The 23,706-nt window shown below is 43.6% G+C and overlaps 1 protein-coding gene across 3 annotated transcripts in view; it reads left to right on the forward strand.

The window, feature by feature from the left end:
• The window catches only part of PTPRC (protein tyrosine phosphatase receptor type C), an 82,426-nt gene extending 61,152 nt beyond the window's left edge, over positions 1–21,274 (forward strand). For all 3 annotated transcript variants that reach the window (XM_053391503.1, XM_053391504.1, XM_053391505.1), the window contains 19 exons: positions 347–410; positions 586–694; positions 1,946–1,986; positions 2,816–2,925; positions 3,329–3,419; positions 3,552–3,628; positions 3,750–3,786; positions 5,314–5,411; positions 7,189–7,314; positions 8,855–9,012; positions 10,043–10,178; positions 11,726–11,875; positions 12,608–12,698; positions 12,826–12,962; positions 13,839–13,973; positions 14,198–14,320; positions 17,362–17,543; positions 18,841–18,976; positions 19,807–21,274. In XM_053391503.1, coding sequence (XP_053247478.1) covers positions 347–410; positions 586–694; positions 1,946–1,986; positions 2,816–2,925; positions 3,329–3,419; positions 3,552–3,628; positions 3,750–3,786; positions 5,314–5,411; positions 7,189–7,314; positions 8,855–9,012; positions 10,043–10,178; positions 11,726–11,875; positions 12,608–12,698; positions 12,826–12,962; positions 13,839–13,973; positions 14,198–14,320; positions 17,362–17,543; positions 18,841–18,976; positions 19,807–20,079 — 2,274 coding nt within the window. In that variant the 3' untranslated portion in view covers positions 20,080–21,274. The remainder of the gene's footprint in view (positions 1–346; positions 411–585; positions 695–1,945; positions 1,987–2,815; positions 2,926–3,328; positions 3,420–3,551; positions 3,629–3,749; positions 3,787–5,313; positions 5,412–7,188; positions 7,315–8,854; positions 9,013–10,042; positions 10,179–11,725; positions 11,876–12,607; positions 12,699–12,825; positions 12,963–13,838; positions 13,974–14,197; positions 14,321–17,361; positions 17,544–18,840; positions 18,977–19,806) is intronic.
• Positions 21,275–23,706: the final 2,432 nt, after the last annotated feature.

Here is a 23,706-nt window from a genome sequence, read left to right on the forward strand (position 1 = left end):
GTAAACTGCTTAATTCTGATGTTTACATTGAGATATAGGTAGATGCATTTAATTCATTACCTCACTGGGTAATGGTGTTTTCCCTTGTGGAACACAGCAGGGTGGAAACTGCAGACAAAACTAGAATTAGTCAGCTCTTCCTGCCACTGGCTTTGGCGCCACCTAGTGCTGGGCTCTCTGTCTTCTGCCCTACCAGTCCCAATGGGCAATAGCCATTTGTGTAAAAGTAGCTCTTTTGATTATTGCATCTTCAGTTTAGATGGAAAACCATTTAGGATATTGTTTGTCTTCGGTGATGCATTTTTGACATATCAAAATAGTATCCGCTGTTCTTTCTGTTTATTAGGTTGGTTTTAGCAACGGGAATTATACCTCGGAAGCCTTGGCCTCTAATCCAGTAACAACCAGATGTAAGCTAAAGTTTCAACCACTCCTATCAATTTACTGATTAATTTACATGTTAAAACACAAGAGCAGGACTTGACATAAGGTTTAGAAAGCGAGTAATGGAACAAACTTTTGCTAGCATTTCTTAAACCTTTTCAACATAGCTTCTCTCTCCCTTTGTTCTTTCGAATTTTGCAGATAATTCTCAAGCCCTGATTATATTTTTGGCATTCCTCATTATTGTGACCTCTGTGGCTTTGCTCCTTGTTTTGTATAAAATCTACACTCTTAACAAAAAACGATCATCGTAAGTAACCCCTCTTCCTTTCTTCTCTTAAGTATATGAAATAAAATGAGAAGACTTATCGCTATAATGTAGGATGGCATGAGATTTCTTTCTCCTTTATTTACCTACTGCATTGCTCCAAGGAGTTCGTGGTTCGTGTACGTGGTTTAGCTCTTTCCCATCTTGCAACAACCCTACGAGAATCCTACTCCAACCATCTAACCTCTGCTTCACAGTGGCTTCCTTTGGCCATGGTTTGTTGGTTGCATATTTCTCCGGTGATATCTATAGGGAACCACATGTCAGGAAGTGTAAAATAAGGTAGAGAAAAGTGAAGATTTCTCATGGGGTGGTTGGACAGGAAGCTACATCAAGCCACACAGGGCCTCCCATGGAAAGAAAAGTCCCTACCAGAGAAGAATGGCAGATTAAATTGATGGATTATGCTGAAATGGCAAAAATGACCGGAAGAATCAGAAATCAGGAAGACCAACATTTTAATAAGGAATGGGGAAAATTGATAATTTATCTTGAAAACCACTGTAAACAGCTAAAATCGTTAGTAGGATTGGAATAACACTTGTAGTTTAATGGTGGCTTTGGGACATAATGGAGATGTAAAAGTTTTGGATTATTATAAAAGATGCAGGAGGAAATGACTAACAGTAGGACCCACGAAGGGGAGGGGAGGGAGCCCAGGAGATTCTTTGGAACCTTGTCTTTATGTTGTATGTTGGATATGGGATTGTAAAACTTTAATCTGAAAAACCAGATAAATAAATGTATGTTTAAAAAGACACACATGGCCCCCCAATCCGCGCCATCACTGCAGCTTACCAGAAAGAAGAGGGGTGGGAGGGTCAAGGCTGTGCAAATGCACTGCTGAAACCAGTTGGGCACCACCAGTGCGTCTGCAGGGACGACCTCCCTGCCACCTCACCCCTCTCCGTCTCTATAAACTACAGTGGCACTGCTGCTCAGAGGCCAGGCGAGCCCTTTGCCCCTTCCTGCTGGCCACTCCTGATTCCTTCTCATGCTAAAGTATCCTCCAAGGGAGTTGGGTCACATAGGAAAGAGTTATATTGTTATTCCTTGACCAGCACTGCTTTTATTACTTTTCCTAATACTGGAGTGACATAGGACCAAACCAGACACGAGCCTGCGGATCTCACTCGTAAACTTTGCTGGGTGTACCTTAGAATTTGGTTGCAGAAAGCTTTGTTAACATGGAGCGTTGCTCTTAGGCTTCATAACCGTTTGTGTTTCTTACAGGGATCCAGATACAGGTATGCAGCCTCTTATCATAGGCAGAGGTTGGTATTCTCCAGCTTTGGGCAAGTGCAAGCATTTAATTGATATTTTTGTCTAGTTCACCATAAAGCCTTTGTAGCAGTACTGAACCCCGAAGCATGCTTCTTGGAGTCGTAATGTAGAAACTTTCTTCATGGACCTTTGTAGGCTTTATAACTATTGGGGTAACAGGATTTATTACCTTTCGGTTAACCCTTCAGTACACAGAGTATGTGGGATAACCAGCCTCATATAACCAACATGATTCAGTCTACTTAATGGATGAAGGGGTTAATGCCATAGAGTAAGCTGTCTTGCCTGGCTTAGCCTATGTCACTTCCCTTCACCTTGGGAGGAAGGTAAACAAGCCTATTGTTCGTTTGAGAAGCTCAATATGTGAAAATGCGAAACCCTGTTCTCTAAACTGTGTTGCATCCAAACTTCCAACAGTAACATCAGGGAATTCTTGTGACCTGACAAATCTTCCAGACCTAACTCTGTAATGCTGTTAAATGTACATGTTTTAAGGATGGGGAACCCATGGTCTTCAGATATTGGATTCCAGTCCCCATCTGCCTCAGCCAGCATGGCCAATAGTCAGGAATTATGGGAGTTGTAATCCAACATATTTCTATGCCTGCTTTAAGAGAATGTAATACTCTTAAATAATGTGAATTATTTGGTAGTGCTTTGCCGAATGTCATTTCATTGCACTCAAGCTGTATAACTTGATTGCAAACCTATAACAAAACTATAGGAACCTAAGCATGTGTTTAAATATGGATTGCCTTTGCGTGATATGTATTAAAAGAAACAAATGTCATGACATATGTTTTTCTATGTGTTTTAAAGATGATGATAAACATCTGCTGAACATAGACCCAATTCCTGCAGAGTTGTTGTGGGAAACATATAAGAGGAAGATAGCAGATGAAGGAAGACTTTTCCTGGATGAATTTCAGGTTGGTGCCCCATTAAAAGACATTAGCCAAGTGTAAATCAGAAATATGAGTAATGCTGGTGGCTGGCTTGCTTTTGTTATGGGGTAAGAAGTTCCCAAATTCCCTGAAGGGCTCAAGGTTGGGGGGGAGGGAGAGGGGGGAGGTGCAGAGCACAGCTGTGTAGCCCAGAAGGCTAGAATTGCATTATAAGAGATGAGTCTTGCTGAATCCTTTGGCAGTTAGTCCTTAGTAAATGGGAATTGGCTTGCAGCCCTGAATGTGGATAAACTGGATTAAGGAGTGCAGTTGAAATGAATTATGATGTGAATAGTTTTGAAGAGCTAAATATGCCATTTATCCCTAACTGTGGTGGCAATGGTTTCACATAATTCTTTTTGCTGAGGTTGTTGTTGTCCTTTTGCAGAGCATTCCCAGAGTTTTCAGTAAATTCACAATAAAAGATGCACGCAAGTCTTACAACCAGAACAAAAACCGTTACATTGACATCCTCCCTTGTAAGTACATATTGCAAATTGGGTTCTTCGTGAGAATCCTTTATCCTTCCCCCCTCCCCCCGAATTTATATCAAACTGAAGATAACCTTTGATAACGTCTTAACCTTTGTTTATGACTGTTTATATGAAAAGATGACTACAACCGTGTGGAGCTTTCTTCAATACTCGGGGACCCTGGATCTGACTACATAAATGCAAGCCATATTGACGTGAGTGACCACTGTTAGCAAAATACCTAATGTCAGATTGAAAACGTTATTCATAATTATTCCTAAGAATGTGCAGATATTAGTTTGTCTGGGCATAATAACAAATTACTTTATCTTGTAGGGCTTCACAGAACCAAGAAAATACATTGCTGCCCAAGGTTGGTATTTTGGTATTACTTCTTCTTCTTCTTCTTCTTCTTCTTCTTCTTCTTCTTCTTCTTCTTCTTCTTCTTCTTTATTGAATATACCACAGAGCCTAGGGCTTGCTGATCAGAAGGTTGGTGGTTCGAATCCCCACAACAGGGTGAGCTCCTGTTGTTTGGTCCCTGCTCCTGCCAACCTAGCAGTTCGAAAGTGCAAGTAGATAAATAGGTACCGCTCTGGTGGGAAGGTAAACGGCATTTCCGTGTGCTGCTCTGGTTTGCCAGACGTTCAGTGATTGGATAGTTTTAGAAAATGGCAACAGTTACATTGTTCTGGAGCTCTATATAAGCAGGCTGACTGAGCTCCTCAGTTCAGTTCTGTTCCAGCTTACAAAATAAAGAGCTGCTTTGGAGAAATTGCTGTGTCGTCTGCTATGTCAACCCACAACTTAACAGTCATGCTGGCCACATGACCCGGAAGCTGTACGCCAGCTCCCTCGGCTAGTAAAGTGAGATGAGTGCCGCAACCCCAGAGTCGGCCACGACTGGACCTAATGGTCAGGGGTCCCTTTACCTTTTACCTTTACCGCCCTATACCCGGAGGTCCCAGGGTGGTTCACAGAATAAAATCAAAATACCACAAAATACATATTCAAAATAAGAACAACAACCCAATAACCTCCCCCCCAAAGCACACATTTTCTTTTTCCTTCCCTTTCCACCTTAAATCATTCAGGAAAGTAGTTTCTCTCTCTTTCTCCGTGCTCATACATATGAGGGGCTGCTGCCCCAGCTTGCATTGCTAACCAGCCCCACCTCCCACCCTTTCCAACCCTATCCCCTCCCTTTACCCCTCACCCATGCTTCCCATAGCCTCATAACTCCATCAACCTCCATCAATATTCTAACATCTCCTTTATTCCTCCCATATCCACACAGCCCCTTCAATCCCCTATATTTTCACAGCTCCTTTAAGCTCCAGTCTCTCATCTATCTGCCACCTCAACCTCACCTACCTGCCATCGTCCGCTGCAAATCTCCATCACCTCACAGCTTGCTTGCCCAAGGCTTCCCCATCTCCTCACAGCTCACCCCAATCCCAAGAGGACGCAGCTACTGCCAGTCACAGAGGAGGGAGGAATGAAGAGGAGACAGTCTCTTCTCTGTCCTGCCCTGACAGAAAGAAGTGTGGATTGTGAAATGCACACTTCCTTCTGCCGATAGCAGCAGTGAAGGGGAGAAAGACTTTCCCCGCCATGGTGGTAGCGACAGTGGAGAGTACTTGAAGGCCTGTGTCCTCCCCTTTCTCCCAGACTACCCACCCATTCATTCACCTGATCAGCTGGGCCACTCACTTGCCCTGTTCCCAGACCTCCTTCACCCTATTGTGCATGGATTTGGCCTGACCTAGCCAAAGTTAATTGCTTTTAAGTTTCCTTGATTTCTGTGGGGCGTGCGTTTAACTCTCTTTAAAAGTGCTTCTATCTTTGGCTGGGTCATGCCCATGGCAATCACGCCAACTGCTTAAATATTTCTGCCCAGGTCCCAAGGAGGAGACAACGGATGATTTCTGGAGAATGATCTGGGAGCAGAAGGCAACCATCGTCGTCATGGTGACTCGCTGCGAGGAAGGAAACAGGGTGAGGGAAAGAGGCGCACTCTCCTGTTGTGGCTACTGTAAAAATATGCATGACTCTGCTTACTTTATTCTTACACCAATCCGGTTAATTATGGGAAACCTCTTTGGCCACAAAATACCCGAGAGGATGTACAAAAGCTCTGTTGTGGCTCTGTGGTGGGTCATAACTTCTGCTAATGAATCTGTGAGCCAACCCAAATTCTTCTGGGGAGACACGGGTAATCTGGATGCAAGAAATGGCTACTGACTTGATCAGCAGCATGCACTGACTTGTCCAGCCCCCGCTGCCAGTGTATGGCTACTTCAATTTCTTATGGTTTGCCTTGGCCAAGTTTTCCCAAGAAGCGCGTGCTTACCATTTGCTGGAATGGGGGGTGGGGGAAAACTGTTTCTCCTCATACTGTGCACAGGGACTCCTGAGAAGCATCAGGCAGGCCATTGTGGAAAATGAGAAGATGGACCAGAAGAACGTTTGGGCTGACCCAACAGTGTTCTCCTCTGTCTCTCTTTTAAAAAAAGCAACACAAAAAACAAAACCGTTTCTGCGGGGGTTGCATTCCAGGTCAAAGCTCATGTTGACAGAGCATGCATAAGTCCACCCCACCCCATTATACCTCAGCGGCACCCCTGTTCCACTCCATCCCTTCCTCTTCTGGGTCAAAAATGACCCATGGCTTCAACTGGAAATGCCTAAAATGGACACCGCCTGTACGTGTGGTGTAGTGTGGTGTAGTGGTTAAGAGCAGTAGTCTCGTAATCTGGGGAACCGGGTTCGCGTCTCCGCTCCTCCACATGCAGCTGCTGGGTGACCTTGGGCCAGTCACACTTTTCTGAGGTCTCTCAGCCCCACACACCTCACAGAGTGTTTGTTGTGGAGGAGGAAGGGAAAGGAGAATGTTAGCCGCTTTGAGACTCCTTCGGGTAGTGATAAAGCAGGATATGAAATCCAAACTCTTCTACTCTTCTACGTAATTTTGTTTGTATGCTGCCTTTTCAAATGATGCTCAAGGTGGCTTATAACATGAAAGCCATACCTAACTACGGCGTACCAAAAGTTGTCGTAAACAATAAATAAAACAATTTTTTAAAAAAAATATAAAACCAGACTGAACAATTTCCAAAAGATCTAAAAGAAAAATACAAAAAACCAACAGCAACAATACCCCAGCCCTAAAGTCTGCCCAGCAAACCTCAGCTTTTGTAGCTGGAGTCAGTCAGGCCCTCCCCTCCAAGGTGAGGCGGAAAAATTCCTTCAGGGAAAGGAGCAGGTCTTCCAGGACTCGCAGCCAAGATTACATCTGACTGTAAAATTGTTTACATTTGTATCTCACCCTATATCCAAGGAGCTCAGTAACATTCATGGTTCTCCCCTTCCTCATTTTTTTCTCCTAACAACCCTGTGAGGTTGGCCTGGGCCGAGAGTTGATTCCTGAAGTAACCCAGTGAAGTAACCCAGGATTTGAACCCTGGTCTCCCAGGCCCTAATTTGGCACTCTTAACTACTATACCACACATTGGAGCCATTCCTACTCAGTCTTACAGAAGAAAGGGTTGAATTGCAGTACCAGCTGGTTTATTTTATGCCATTTTTAGTTTGATAATTTGAGTTTTAACGGCTGGATCTCGGTTACTTTTATGTCTGCTTTTTTATTTGTAAGCCATTTCGAGCAACTCCAATGTGGAGGAGAAAATCAGTGTATACAATTTTTTAAAGTAAACAAATAAATGCAAACCTGTGTTAGGGCTGGTTGCAGTTGATGGTCCTTGCGTTTCTACAGGTCAAATGTGCCAAATATTGGCCATCCATGGAAGAGGAGACTGCATCTTACGGAGACATCGTTGTGAAGATAAACGAATGTAAAGTGTGCCCCGACTACAACATTCAGAAGCTGCACATCACAAACGTAAGCACAGCAACACTTGCAGAGCTTTGCATAATCTTGCCTTTGCAATCATACTTGTGTAAAAGAGGTAAATAAGTAAAGCAAATAGTGGTTTTCCAAGGACCACCAAGCAGGTAGTGTGCAGCAACAGGAGAGGGGAAGCGCTGAGGCGGCAGGGAGGTTGGCATGGTGCGAACATGCCACCTGGAGGAACAGACTGGCTCTGCTGGTGCATTTGTACCATGCCAACCTCACCACCATCCTGCCCTCCCCTTCCTAGTGGGACCCTTGTGGTCCCAGGCCCTAAGGAAATTAGATTAGCTTCAACCAGAGCCAGGGCCTTTTCAACACTGGCTCCGGCCTGGTGGAACGCTCTGCCTCATGAGACCAGGGCCCTGCAGGATCTGATTTCTTTCTGCAGGGCCTGTAAGACAGAGTTGTCCCTCCCCAACCTGGCCACAGTGATCCATGCGACGGTCACCTCCAGGCTTGACTACTGTAATTCGCTCTACGCAGGGCTGCCCTTGAAGCTGACCCAGAAACTCCAGCGGGTGCAGAATGCTGCAGCGAGGCTCCTCACGGGGTCTCTGCCATGGGAGCATATTCACCCAGTGCTTTTCAAACTGCACTGGCTCCCGGTAGAGTACAGGGTCAGATTTAAGGTGCTGGTTTTGACCTTTAAAGCCCTTCACGGCCTAGGACCCTCGTACCTATGGGACCGCCTCTCCCAGTATGCCCCCCGGAGAGCCTCAAGGTCCATAAATAGCAACACCCTAGTGGTCCCGGGCCCTAAGGAATTTAGATTAGCTTCAACCAGAGCCAGGGCCTTTTCAGCTCTGGCTCCAGCCTGGTGGAACGCTCTGCCTCATGAGACCAGGGCCCTGCAGGATCTGATTTCTTTCCGCAGGGCCTGTAAGACAGAGTTGTTCCGCCTGGGCTTTGGCTTGGAGCCAATTTGATTCCCTCCCCCTCTTTCTTTTTCCTCTTTCCTTTCTCCTCCTGTGATGAGGCTGCATTTTAATATTTTAATGTATCAATATTTTAATTGTTGTATTTTAATCTTGTTTTTAAGTTGTATTCATTCAACTTGTTTTTATTATTGCTTGCTAGCCGCCCTGAGCCCGGCCTTGGCTGGGGAGGGCGGGGTATAAATAAAAATTATTATTATTCTGATAACCCACAGTGATGCCAGTGACAAGAGGTAAGGCAAGTACAGCAAACCATGACGGGTGGAATGTGTCTCACTTCCCGCTCTCTTAAGCACTACACTTCGCCTGCTCTTCTACTAAGAGGTTTTTGGTTTGAAGGAACATGGCTCATGGTGCTGTATAAATATGCCACTGGAGGAATCCTCTCATGAGGCTTAATCATAACATACGTCGCTCAAACAGACCAGTGTAGAAGGCCATCCATGTTCTCCCTCCATTTCTGGCTAAGCCCAAAGAAGCCAGAGAGCTTTGTTCACCACTTGGAAGGTGGGCAGTCCCACTCTTTCTTTGCTCTTTATATTTGCAATCGAAACGACACTGGTGAATGTTTACATGTACTCCTTTTCACCCAGAGAAGAGAAAAGACCACAGGAAGAGATGTGACCCATATCCAGTTCACCAGCTGGCCAGACCATGGAGTCCCTGATAATCCCCATCTCCTTCTCAAGCTCCGACGCAGAGTTAATGCTTTCAGCAACTTTTTTAGTGGCCCAGTTGTGGTCCATTGCAGGTAAGAATTAGCTCATCCTCTCTGCTTAACTGAGGCTGGGTCTATAGGTGCAGTAGAATATGAAGTGATAGAATTCTAGACTGTGCTACCTGTATTCAGATGACAACAACAACAACAACAACCTTATTTATACCCCACCCATCTGGCTGGGTTTCCCCAGCCACTCTGGGCGGCTCCCAACAGAATATTAAAAACACAATAAAACATCAAACATTAAAAACTTCCCTAAACAGGGCTGCCTTCAGGTGTCTTCTAAAAGTCAGATAGTTGTTTATTTCCCTGACATCTGATGGGAGGGCGTTCCACAGGGAGGGTGCCACTATCGAGAAGGCCCTCTGCCTGGTTCCCTGTAACTTGGCTTCTCAGAGGGAGGGAACCACCAGAAGGCCCTTAGAGCTGTACCTCAGTGTCTGGCCTGGGACACTTTGGGATACTATTTCTGAATGCTCCTCAAACTCCCTGTAAGTAAAGCAGACACATAAACATCAGAGGGAAGGATGCTTTAACACATTCTCCCTGGTATGCTAGTTAACTGTATGCAGGGAACTTTTTTCATATACTTAGGAGAGTATTCGAAAATGTGATTCTCACTCTCAAAGGTGCAAGTCACTTCTGGAATTTTACAGCCTCATTTCCATGTAGTTCTCTTCCCTATCTGAAGTTACAAAGAAAACTGAATCAGAGAACATTATCACGTGTGTACACTTCTGCAAGTACTGCTATCTAAACAAACGCATACACACACAGACACAGATTTTGCCCTGCCCCTCACAATTCTTACTGCTGTTAACCGTACGCACGTACTACAGGAATGCACATCTGATCTTGGTCAGTGTTTGCTTATTTTCCTCAAATAGCTTTAAAAAGCGAACGTATTTCCCTTAAGTCGCATATCTTACAGCAAAATCCAACACAAGGATGCTGGGAAGAAAGCCCCATTTATGTCCGGTGGTCCTAACTCCCACATAAGTGTATACAGGATTGCAGCCACAGTTATCCGCAATGTATTGTTTTCTCTCCTCCTTGTCAGTGCTGGTGTTGGGCGCACTGGAACCTATATTGCAATTGATGCGATGCTGGAGGGACTAGAGGCTGAAGGAAGAATGGATGTCTATGGCTACATTGTCAAGTTGCGGCGGCAGAGGTGTCTTATGGTGCAGGTGGAGGTATGCTGTCAGAGCTTTGTTTGTTGACCAAATATACATATATATATATGACTCATTATGGTAACCTTGGAATAGCCTACAGGTGATACCAAAACAAAGGATCCACTGTTTCTTGTATGTGATTACTAGAGCCTGTTGATGATCCATCCGGTAGGAAGATTGATTCACTCAGAAAATATTTTGGTAGGGTAAAAAAAAAAGGGGGGGTATGGATTCACACTGGGACAGGTGCTGGCATCTCCTTCCCCATATATTGTGGGCCTCTTTTTTAAAAAGTTTTTTTCCCTTAAAGCTTGGAAAACAAAGGGAAAACAATATACAGAAATGAACATCAAATGTCAAGCATTTTTAACATAAAAACTAAAAGAAAGTAAATAAAGAAAAGAAAAAGACTTCCGTTTCTCCTTCTATCAGCCTTAAAAATGTATGCAAAACTCTTGCTCCAGAATAACATCAATCTTCTATTTCCAACCTCTTTTCAGTCTTCAAACCTAGATATCACAAGCTCATTGTCCTTTTGGTGCAAAAAATTCCATAAGGGGTTTCCAATCATTAAAAAATGTCAACTATGGTTTTTATATAATTAAGTGCGGCAACTTTGCCATCTCAGCCAAATCCATTAATTTCAATAACCATTCTTCCATAGGAGGTAATAATAAATCCTTTCATACTTGTGCATATGACAATCTTGCCTCTTGATTGGAGCAAGTGGTCCATTGCAGTCCCATCCCTTCTCAGTTATTCCAGCAGGAGTGCATCTCTCTGCTTTCTGGATTTCTTGTGATAAGAGTCTAGTAAGCAGCACCCTGCTTTCCATTGGTTGGTGGACAACTCAAGCAATATATTTGCTCACTGGTAGGTACTTTAAAGAGCTCACTTGAGTGGTCCATTCATCTGTATGGCATGACCACACAAGATGGCAATTCCCCAAGTGCTACAGAAACAAAAGTAGGGATGGGGAGGACATTTTCTCTTCCTGAGACAATATGCTCTTCTTTGAAATTTGCACTTCTCCCAATTCCCCCATCACCAAATTATGTCTATAGTGTGCCTATATTAGTAAAGGTAACAGCAGGAGAAATAGCATACAAATGTCACCTACAGCCCTGCCCTTTCCTAGATTAAAGGGGTGCATGCATATTGTTCTTGTTTGTCATTTTGGTATGTATTTTTGTGTGTTGTTTAAATTGTAAACTGCCCTGTGATCTTTGGATGAAGGGTGGTATAGAAATCTAAATAACAACAACAACAATAATAAGGAGAAATTCACAGTAAGCTGGTGCAGAAATGTGAACTGAATTTAAGAATAGAGGAATGAGGAAGACTACCCCAAAGTATACACTTGGCCCTTATGGAAAGTGCAACCTTATCTAGAGCAAGTCATCCTAGCCTACAGAGGCATCAACTCAAAGAGCCTCTGTCTTGTCAGGATTCAGTCTCTATTTGCTCTGTATACTGCTGTAGTCATGGAATTGTATCTACATTTCTTTTAACTGCAATTTTCCCATCCTGCAACTGGCATAATCTGGAATCCTGGGGAACATTAGTCACAGTACATCTTGATCCATCAAGCTTTGGTTGAATACATCCAGTTTGGTGAAACAGAGGTCAATATCCCAGAACTACACAACTGCCTCAATTACCTGAAGAAGCGAGATCCTGCCAGTGACCCACCTCCACTGGAAGCTGAATTCCAGGTAAATTGCTCTCAGTAAAAGTTACCGTATTTTTTGCTCTATAGGACGCACTTTTACCCCTCCAAAAGTGAAGAGAAAATGTGTGTGCGCAGAGAACTTCCACTGTGCTCCGGAGGCTTCAGGCAGCTATCCGCAAGCCTTCAGAGCGCAGCAGGAGTTCCCACCATGCTCCGAAGGCTTGCGGATGACCGCCTGAAGCCTGAAACCCCCGGAGCGCAGCGCGAACGCCCACTGCGAACGCTCCAGGGGCTTCAGGCAGCTATCCGCAAGCCTTCGGAGCACAGCAGGAGTTCCCACCGGGGTCGGTGCACACTGATCACTCTTGCTCTCCAGGCTTCGCTTCGCTGGAGAGGCGCTGCACAGTTTTCCCTCTCTGCGCAGCGCCCCTTCAGTGAAGTGGGAGGAGAAATGGAAGGGGCTCTGTTTCTCCTGCCGCTTTGCTGAAGGGGCGCTGAGCAGAGAGGGGGAGAATAATTTTTTTTCCTGTTCTCCCCCTCCTATGATCCGATGCGTCCTATGGTCCGGTGCGTCCTATAGAGCAAAAAATACGGTAGTTGAATACAACCCTCTGCCTCTCAACAGCTTATTGTGGGCCCATTTCATTTTGTTCCTCCTAGACTGAAGTTGGGAAGATGATTGCGGAGCAAAACTATGTAGCGTAAAGAGAGAAGAACGCTGAGTGATTATTTAGCATTTCTACTTAATAATCTCTTCTATATTTAATTTCTTTAGCGACTGCCTTCATACAGGAATTGGCAGACACAGAGAGCAGCTAACAGAGATGAAAATAAAAGTAAAAATCGGAGTTCCACAGTCCTTCCATGTGAGTATTTGAGGAGGCAGAAATAACTGTAGATTTCACACACTTGGTTTCTGTGACAGAGGGTTGACATTAACTCCTTGGAAACTATCTAAATGGCATCCTTTGTTCTGGCTTTCTTGCCCTGCAGATGACTCTAACAGAGTTCTGTTCAAGTGTGAAGAGGAGGGCAGCCGAGAGAGTGAGCACGATTCCAACGATGAGGATTCAGACGAGGAGAGCGAATGCGAGGAGCCCAACAAATATATCAACGCTTCCTATATAACTGTATGTATGTTTGGATAACATATCCGTCTCATAGATTTTAAGTCACATTGATGTAACTATTGTCCATTGGAATAGCGTATTTTGGTGGCGCTGTGGATTAAACCACAGAGCCTAGCACTTGCCAATCAGAAGGTCGGCGGTTCGAATCCCCGCGACGGGGTGAGCTCCCGTTGCTCGGTCCCTGCTCCTGCCAACCTAGCAGTTCGAAAGCACATCAAAGTGGAAGTAGATAAATAGGTGGGAAGGTAAACGGCGTTTCCGTGCGCTGCTCTGGTTCGCCAGAAGCGGCTTAGTCATGCTGGCCACATGACCCAGAAGCTGTACACCGGATCCCTCGGCCAATAAAGCGAGATGAGCGCCGCAATCCCAGAGTCGTCCGCGACTGGACCTAATGGTCAGGGGTCCCTTTACCCTTTACCTTTAAAGTCATTTTAAACACAGAACCAGTTTTTAAGTAGCAACCAAGAGATGAGGTCTGGGTTTTGGTTTGCATTTTAAGTGCCAGCTTTATAGCCAAGGTTCCATTCCAGCTGCACAAAATGATAAGTTATTACCACTTACTTTTTCAAAACTAAACCACAACGTGCCATTAAAAAATAAACAAAACTAATGGCAACTAAATGCCTGACATGCAAATGAAGGTGCAGAACAATATGCAAGTTTTTAAATGTTTTCTACTGATCTCTCCCAACTGAACTACAGATGACTATTCAGCTGTTGCCCTGAATTTGGTTTATATTACACAGAGGAAAATTAAAAGATTGGATTTCCCCCTTAACTTGGTATGAAATCAATCTCTGTGTGGCGTCATGCACCCCACCACCCATTTATCTGCAACAAATTCAGGTCTTTCTCTCTTCCTCTCTTTTTTTAAAGGGTTACTGGCTTCAAAATGCAATGATAGCAACCCAAGGGCCTCTCCCAGAAACCATTGGTGACTTCTGGAACATGGTGTATCAAAGAAAAGTGAAAGTTATCGCTATGCTGACGGAGCTGAAAGATGACACACAGGTTAGTCTTTATGAGTCTGCAATATGGCATGGTGTCTCCTCCTAAGAAATACCAAAACTCATTTTTTTTCTGCTACTCTCACCAAAGGCTTTTGCTTGTCTTTTTGGGACAAATAGCAATGGAATACTGATTTGACACTCTCATCTCTTCTTTCCAAGTGCATCCCCTACATATTCCTATAGTGCTGGGAACCAGTGATTTTTTTGCTTTTCTTCGTTTTCTAGGAATTCTCTGCACAGTACTGGGGAGACGAAAAGAGGACCTATGATGGTATTGCGGTTGAACTGAAGGATGTCAACCATTGTTCCAGTTATACTGTCCGTACCTTTGATGTAACACACGTTAAGGTAAATACACAAGGACTGGATTTCTTTCCAATTCCCCCTTTTTGTTTCACTTTCAAAAAATTAAGAGAGAAAATGAAAAGGGCTGCCATTCACTTTCTCCTGTGCGCCAGGCTGTTGCATTTGTAATATAATTATGCCATTCTGAACCATATTTCTGACTTTGCAATAACAAAATAGGGGCATACCTGAGCCATATTCTCATTCCTTACACCTGCCAGGCATTTGTCTTGTGATGTGGAAGCTGCTCTCTATGGTGAGAAGCCACAGCACAGTGGCAATGCCTAAATGCAAAAGCCATCTGGGACACACAAATCGTGTTCTCCCTCATGGAGAGCACGTGTTGCGGTGGGGTCTGCCAGGCCACCCCTCTGTTGCTAGGCAGGGTTAGAAAGATTGCCTGGGGCAATAATTGGATGGTTGGGTTGCTGGGGTAATTTCTATGTTGCCAATTTGGTCGGAGGGATCAAAGCTTTTATATTCTGTGCACACGGCTTTGAGCTTTCTCTTTCACTGCGTGCCCCAGATCACCCGCCCTAATTTCAGGAGTTTTGCACTGACCTTGCTATGCCTGTCATGGGGTTGTCTGCTTTTGGGGCAGGGGCCTGGTAGGTATTTTGTCCATCTGGCTGATTGGCTGGGCGATTTGGTTTTTGCCTACTGCGTAGCAAATCGTCACAACTTGTAAGGTTGCGGTTAGGCATTGGTTATCAATTGGTTGGAGGAGGGGTTAGGATTGGCTGGGCCTGCCCCTCCAAGGTTGCTGCGGAAAGATAATTCCATTAAAGGAATCCAGGGGCTTGCTGTGCTTTCGTCCGAATCCCTGGAATGGGGCTAGGGCCGGCAAGGCCCGGGGAGCATGCGGGGAGAGGTGAGGGCCTGTGGCTCAGCTCCATTTCTCCCCAACATTGTTTTCCCTTACTGGCTTTCGCTGGAATCCAGAAGTCAGTTCTGTCCCAAGGCAGGGGGACAGATAGTCTTAACCAATGCCTAAGCAACCACTCACATTTATGTATTTTAATAAAGTTGTGGCCAAAATTATGCCAAAAACCTTAAACAAAATTCTGTGTGAGTTGTGAGTTATTTGGGGGGGTGGTTTGGGGACCTCGACATGCAAAGGATGTGGCTGTTGAGGTCCTGCCTGTGCAGCTTCCTCTAGGTATCTGGTTGGCCACTGTGGGAACAGGAAGCTGGACTTGATGGTCCTTGGCCTGATCCCATTCAGCTGGGATTATTTTATGTCCTGATGCTCCATTGGTTCCACATGGAATGGAGGCAGATCAAGTTAGAAAGAGAGTTTTGAAAGTGGTAGTCAACATTTTCAGACATTCTTTTAACAGCTGTCTACAACGTGGGACCTATTCTTCAACTTAATTATGTGAAACAGTATAAAGCAATAGAAGAAATAGAATGACGGTACTCTAGACTATCAGAAGTGACCCCGCCTTCTCACTGACTTTAGATTTCTGGAGAAAGAGTCTCTCTACTTCCATGTTACCCATATACAGACAGCAATAACAACTTTAAAGCATAGCTGATTACTTTTCAGAAGCCATTTGCCCCCCAGGTAGAATTCCCAAAGATGTTTTCTTGTTTTCTTTTAGAAAAGAGAGACATTTGGTAGAGCTTTCTTCAGATATTTCCCACGGTTTTTCTTTATGCCCCAGAATGACACTGTGTCTGGGACATTGTGTAGGAAGCAAAATGGGAATTAGGCTTTCTGCTGCTGCTGCTGGCATTAGCAGCAAAAAAGAAAATAAAAAGGGAATGTGTGAGAAATAAGCTTTGCAACGACCACTGCTAATGGTGAACCCCATACCCAACAAGTGCTTGGAGAATGCTTCATCTCTATAGAGAAATTCTCTGAAATGTTCCCCACAATTTCTCTACCCACAAATAGGATTTGGAGGCATCTGTGCATAGCTCTACCTTAAGATAAGGAACAGCAGGGCATTTTTAAGAAATGTAATAAACCTGGCCATGCAACTATGGAATTAAAAATCACCCCTTTAGATGGCAGTTCCCCGGAATCTAACTATAACCATAGGTTTTGGGTGATCTATGAAATCTTTTGAGGCCTCTTGCTTATCAATCTTCTTAAGGTCCCTTACTTTTCCCGCCCCGACCTGGCCACAGTGATCCATGTGCCGGTCACCTCCAGGCTTGACTACTGTAATTCGCTCTACGCGGGACTGCCCTTGAAGCTGTCCCAGAAACTCTAGCGGGTGCAGAATGCAGCAGTGAGGCTTCTCACGGGGTCTCTGCCATGGGAGCATATTCACCCAGTGCTTTTCAAGCTGCACTGGCTTCCGGTGGAGTACAGGGTCAGATTTAAGGTGCTGGTTTTGACCTTTAAAGCCCTTCACGGCCTAGGACCCTCGTACCTACGGGACCACCTCTCCCAGTATGCCCCACGGAGAGCATCAAGGTCCATAGATAGCAACACCCTAGTGCTCCCGGGCCCTAAGGAAGTTAGATTAGCTTCAACCAGAGCCAGGGCCTTTTCAACACTGGCTCTGGCCTGGTGGAACGCTCTGCCTCATGAGACCAGGGCCCTGTAGGATCTGATTTCTTTCCGCAGGGCCTGTAAGACGGAGTTGTTCTGCCTGGGCTTTGGCTTGGAGCCAATTTGATTCCCTCCCCCTCTTTCTTTTTCCTCTTTCCTTTCTCCTCCTGTGATGAGGCTGCATTTTAATATTTTATTGTTTCAATATTTTAATGTTGTATTTTAATCTTGTTTTTAAGTTGTATTCATTCAACTTGTTTTTATTATTGCTTGTTAGCCGCCCTGAGCCCGGCCTTGGCTGGGGAGGGTGGGGTATAAATAAAAAATATTATTATTATTATTATTATTATTATTATTATTATTATTATTAGAATGGTGGATTAGCTCAATATCTCTGGAACAAATCCCCAGGTATCTTTCTGCACAGGAGTGCAATTAATTTCATTCTCTAAATGGTTCTCAGCCAAATGACTTCCACTCCCTCCGGGTTTGTTTTGTCATCTTTTGAAAAACCTCCCCTTTTATCTGTTTCTTGCAGAGGAAAGAAACCCGAAAAGTGTTTCAGTACCAGTACCATAAATGGAAAACCTTTGTTCTACCAGAGAACCCGAAAAGCTTAGTCACCATGATCCAGGACCTTAAACAGAAGCTCCCACCACCAGATGTAATAGCTGAAGCAAATATGCGGAGCAGCAATGTCCCCCTTGTTGTTCACTGCTGGTAGGTGTAAACTTTGGAGATATCGCAACATGCTTTGAGGCTTGATTTCCATTTTTTCCTCTCCAATTTCTCTCAACATTCTATATATGGTATGGAATTCGGTTTGATTTGTCTGTAGTAAGTCCAGAACTCTCGTCTCTTTGGTTTGGGCTGGGTCACACTGTACATTTTCATACCTTGTGGTCACACCTGGAAGATTATAATTCTATGTGCCCTGCCCCCTGCATCCCTCGTAAGGTAAGAATAAGCATGGGCAGTGGGTTTATTGTGATGGTATTCACTGGCATGGAGTACCATCACCTCTTTTAGTTTTTTCTCAAGGCAGCCATTTTGTACTGGCGCCCACGGCACTGTTATCATGATATGAGTACCAGAACCTCATTTTTTTTTCTTTAAAAGGACTGAGTGCAGATCTTTTAAGGCTGATCTCACTGGTTACATAAGCTAAGATAAGCAGAAATTTGTAAGCAGAATTTTGCTGAGAAAATTAGCGAGATTTTTCTTTTCCCCCTCACCCTTCTCACACAGAAACCTCAGTGAGGGGCTTTTTGACACCCCAAATGTCATTGGAAAATGCCAGAATCTGTTGTGCTGTGTTAGGCTACAGATGCAGCCAGTAAGAAGATGCGACAGTAACACTCTGTGTTGGCCATACTAGACAATTGGTTTTCATTTCTCATCTTGAAAATGTGTTTAGGTATTCCATGCTGCAAAAAAATATATATAATTTAACATTCTTTCAATAACTGGCTATATCCTTTGATGTTCATATTTCAGGCTTTGACCTGAAAAGAATTAATAAAATAAAATGTAATCTCAACCAGGTAATAGTCTTTCCTAACTTAGCCTAGTTACATTACTGATATTGTACTTTGGCTTGTATTAACTACACGTGGCAAGATGCTAGAGCAAGTCTTGAGATTGTGCATAGTCTATTCCTGCTCTGTATGAAATATCACAATTCCTTGTATTTCCAATATTCTGCCATTGAGTACCATTGCATATGTAGCCAAAGAGCATGGCCTAAGTACAAGAGGATCAATGTTTGCAGAAATATAACTATTTGTTGGGGAGATATCCCAAAACAACCAAATGACGCCTGAGCAAGCTCTGTGGCCACTAAATGCTGATTGTTGAGATGGAAATGCAGAAAATTGGTGGTTGTGGCGGTCGTGGTGTCCGCAATATTTGGCTGCAGGTCCCACTTATATCATACTATTTAAAAGCATTGCTGAACTTTCTGTCATATTGCTTCTGTAGACTAACACTGTTGATTTCCCGGAATATCATTTTGTAGTGATGGTGCCCAGCAAACAGGAGTATTCTGTGCTTTGCTGAATCTCTTGGAAAGTGCAGAGACTGAAGGCGTAATAGATGTTTTCCAAACCGTGAAATCTCTCCGTCGAGCCCGGCCAGCAATGATTTCCTCCTTTGTAAGTGGATCAAACTAAGTTGAGTTGTTATTTGGGAATAATACTACAGATATCACTGCAGTTCAGCAGATGGATCGAGCTTTTCTTTCTTTCCTTCTTTCTTTCTTTCTTTCTTTCTTTCTTATAATAATAATAATAATACTTTAATTATATCCTGCCCTCCCCAGCCGAAGCCGGGCTCAGAGCGGCTTTCTTTAATCAATCAATTAAAATATTCATATCCTACTTTTTAAAGTAAACGATTTAAGGTGGCTAGCAAAACTTGGCTTAAAACAATAAAAATAAAATAATTAAATGTGAGTGCAGTGAAAATGCAGACTGGCTCTGTCGGCTTAAGTAATTAAGTACTGTGTTTTAATGTTGAAACCCCATATTTTTAAATGCTATAGATCAGGCATGTCCAACTCCTAAGAGACTGCGATCTACTGCCACTATAAAAAAACTGGCAGTGATCTCCCTATTGGATTGACCAAAGTCGTTGAGCTTTTTGAGCTTGCCTGCTATAGATCAAACAATGCTAGATTAATGCAGGGAAAGTTGGTAGTGAGAGTCTAGCTGTCTTCCAAAGAGGCGTATCTGCCATTGTTTAAGGAACCCATGATGAGCTTCCTAGGAAATTGGGCGCCCTGTAGTTTCATTTGATAAAACCCACTGTTTTACACCAGCAGAATTTGATGCTAAGAAGCCCAGCAACCACACTTTGCCTGTCTCCCAGCCTTCGTGCCCCTGCTCAGGGAAACCACTTGAGATAGGAAGAACAGTATAGGACACCGTTGTGCTGATAGTCATTCTGCTTTCTCTTTTCCTTCTTTGAATCCCTTCCTTTTTAGGAGGATTATCAGTTTTTGTACGATGCTATTGCCAGCGTGTATCCCGCCCAGAATGGACAACTGCAAAAAAACCAAGAACACAAAGTGAATATTCCAAATGATGTAAAGGAAGACGAAGGGGCTAACTCTGTTACCGTTGATCTCTGCCTTCCCGTCCAGACAAGTGGGAATAATGTGGAAAAGCATGAAGAATCTAAAGCAAAGGATGGATCAAGAGAAGCAGAAAGTTCTTCCAATGGACCCACAAACCCAATTTTAACTGAAATAGCCTAAAAGCTTATTCTTCCCTTCAAGGCTTCTGTACATCCCACAGATGGTTCATTCAGCAGCAAATGTTGGGGGAATGTTCTCTCTCACCACACAATCCCAAACTCTTGTTTTCTTTAGAGAAAGGTTTTTTTTAATGAACTCCTGAAAAGATTGTTTCCCCGCAAAGGTACGCAATAGGTCACTTGAAACTTGTAGATAGCTTCAGCATACTGTGAATTGTGCAGGTGCGTTTGTGTGTAGAGTTGACATCTTTAATTGTTTGGTGATATTTGCACTCTTTGGGGTGTGTGGTGTTTTTGTTTTTTTTAATTGTATAGTATCAAGCTCTTTATTTTCTTTTTTACAAGTTGGTATTTTACATAGCACTGAAAGAGGAAAGGAAATCTTCACTTGTTTGTGTTTGTTTTGACAAAAGAGAAAAATCGCTAGCACAGTTTAGATATGTATCACCAATCATATGCAACTACAGATTTAAATGTACAGGCAGATAGTCAAAGCAAAGTGCAACACTTCTAGATTAAAGAGACTCTTAAGACAAGGTTGGGATATGGCAGAAGAAAATGAAGATCAAAGTGTGTATAGGTTTAGAAAATTACACTGGGCACCCCTAGGCACTTGTTCTTTGTTGGTGTCTGTCTGTCTTGGGAGACAATGGAGATGAATTCACCTTTGGGGGTGAAGTTAAACTATTGGAAGGGAGAGACATGTAACAGCTGGAGCAGATGAAGGCGTAAATTATATGCTGTTTGGGGAATATGCCCTCCGGTGAGCAGATGGTAGCATTGGTGCATACACAGCACAATGCCCATTGTAGACATTGAGCATTTTCTAATACTGAAGTAACCGTACTGCTGCAAGATCCTATTTTTAAAAGACTTGCATTTCTCCAACCTGCCTCTAGATGTCACTGTGTTCATAGATATCCAACTGACTGTTCCCCTTAGGATGTGCAAAAAGGTTGCTTGTAAGTTATGAACACTGAATGTTTTGCAATTTGCTAGACAGACATTAGTCAGTTTACTTGGTTTCCACGTGTTATCACACCTGAAATATTACAAACACACACACACACACACACACGAGTTTTCTCTGACTTGAATGAAGCTTTTCTTAAAATAGGTTTTCTTTTTATTCTTGTATATGCTACTCTTTCTGAAATTACGCAAATTTTATATGAAAATAAGTTTTATATGTTTTATTTCTATTTCTGCTTTGAAATAAAAATAATATATCAGATAAAAATAACCCCTCAGAAATTATTCTGAGGCATAGAAAAGGTTTGGCATCATTGTAATAAACAAGGTGGGTTGGAATTTTATTTTTACAGGTCATCCTAAATTGATGTCTTCTGCAACACAAAATGTATGGTTTTTCAGGGCCAAACTACATAGATGTTACAGGGTTATTAGCATTTATTAGTCACTCAAAGCAACTTACAAGTTGTAGTGTGGGCTGTACAATTCGTATTGGGGCTGTGGCACTGAGGAAAGCAAATAGTATGAGTGGCGCTCATCTCGCTTTCAGGCTTTCCAGGTCATGTGGCCAGCATGACTAAACTGCTTCTGGCATGACAGTACACTGTGACGAAAGCCAGAACTCATGGAAATGCCGTTTACCTTTCCACTGCAGCGGTACCTATTTGTCTACTCGCACTTTCGAACTTCTTGGTTGGCAGGATCTGGGACAGAGCAACGGGAGCTCACTCGGTTGCAGGGATTCGAACTGCTGATCGGCAAGCCCAAGAGGCTCAGTGGTTTAGACCAAAGCGCCACTTGCACCCCTTGTATCTAAACCTAAATCACTGCAGGCACAAGGCTTCATTTTTCCTTCTACAGATGGTGTGCATTACTCCAGCACACTTTTGCTAGTCAGATTGCTAAGATGATGATGCTTCCCTTAATGTTCTTGATATTTGCCATGAGCAGAAAGTAAAAAATGAATGTAAGCCTCCAGGTATAAAGGTAAAGGGACCCCTGACAGTTAAGTCCAGTCACGAACGACTCTGGGGTTGCAGCGCTCATCTCACTTTACAGGCTAAGGGAGCCAGCGTTTGTCCACTCTGCAGACAGTTTTTCCAGATCATGTGGCCAGCATGACTAAGCCGCTTCTGGCACAATGGAACACCAACACCAGAGCAGCACACAAAAATGTCGTTTACCTTCCCGCCGAAGTGGTACCTATTAATCTACTTGCACTTTTTGGCGTGCTTTCGAACTGCTAGGTTGGCAGGAGCTGGGACCGAGCAACGGGAGCTCATGAATGTAGGCTTCTGGGCATAGGGTGGTGTATAAGTTGAATAAATAAAGAATAAATAAAATAAAATAAAGCTTAGGAGAAAATTGGTGTCAACTCGGGTTCCCCTACCTGGAAAACATCTTCACTAGCCCTGACCTCTATCCAGTGCTAAGAAGAGGCCTGAGGGCTAAGAAGAGGTAGGACACCAAACATCACAGCTTGTCTAATAATTACTTTATGGTAATTTTCTCTGGGTCCCTCTCAGGAAGGGAACAACAACAAAACTTTATTAGCAAAGCCAACAGGCCACAGCTGTACAAGAGTTAAAAAATAAAAATAGAGATAAAAGGAGGAAAAGAACAGGCAAAAGATGGTCCGTCGGATGAACAAGTCTGTCACTCAGATGGTGGCCCTCAATTTCGCAGCTCTCTCGATGTACCTCGCGACCTTCTCTGTTATCTGACTTTCCGTATCAGATAATAGAAAATACAGTGTAATGTCTGATGAACGGCCGGGGTTGGAGAGAATGAGTGGAGTAATAATCTCATTCCTTAGGTCTTTGTAGAGGGGGCAAGAAAGAAGGACGTGAGACACTGTTTCCGTGTTACCATCTCCACATGGGCAGAGTCGTTTTTCAAATGGAGTCTTTTGGTAACGACCTTCGAGTACAGCAGAGGGAAGAACATCCCATCTAGCCAATGTAAAGGCACGTCTGTATTTCGGGATGGTTAGTTTAGACAAGTATGAAGCTGGAGAGTCAAAATGAGAAGGGGGAAAGTAGGTATACCATGGGCACAGTTTCTTTAAGATGGTCAGGTTGTTTTGTCGTTCGATGTCTTTCAGGCGCTGGCCTATTAGACTCTTTGCTTTGATGAGGCCCATTGATAATAGGGACTGTGAGTGCAGACCGCATGTAAGGAGTTTTTGATGCACGGTTTTGAACCACTTGCTTTTGTGAGAGTCTTGCCGAGCTGGGACAAAGGAACTAATCCATCTGCAGTTATACCGCCCCAGAGTCCTCTTATGGCCAGCACAGAATCTGCAGACAGAGGTGAGCAGGCGACCCAAACTATTGAGGGGAACCACTCCTCCCAAGTTCGACAGATGTTGTGTCCCAAAAGAGAATGGAGTTTAGTCCTAATCCCACAAAAGCTTGTCTTTGCTAACTACCCTAAACCGCATAGATTTTATGCAGGGTTGGACCGTATAGACCACTTTTTGTCCATTATAAGTGACATTCTACCGGGGGTAGTAAAAGCAATTGACATAGCCGCTATAGAGTATCTACATCAAGATGATTGCTCGGTACGAGCATTGATTACTTTTTTAGATCATAATCTGGCCAGTTTCATCTTTAGAGCTAAAAACCTATTCAAAAAAGAAAGAATAGTCCTA

This window comes from Podarcis raffonei, chromosome 6 (genome assembly GCF_027172205.1).
Source record: "Podarcis raffonei isolate rPodRaf1 chromosome 6, rPodRaf1.pri, whole genome shotgun sequence".
NCBI classification, from domain to species: domain Eukaryota; kingdom Metazoa; phylum Chordata; class Lepidosauria; order Squamata; family Lacertidae; genus Podarcis; species Podarcis raffonei.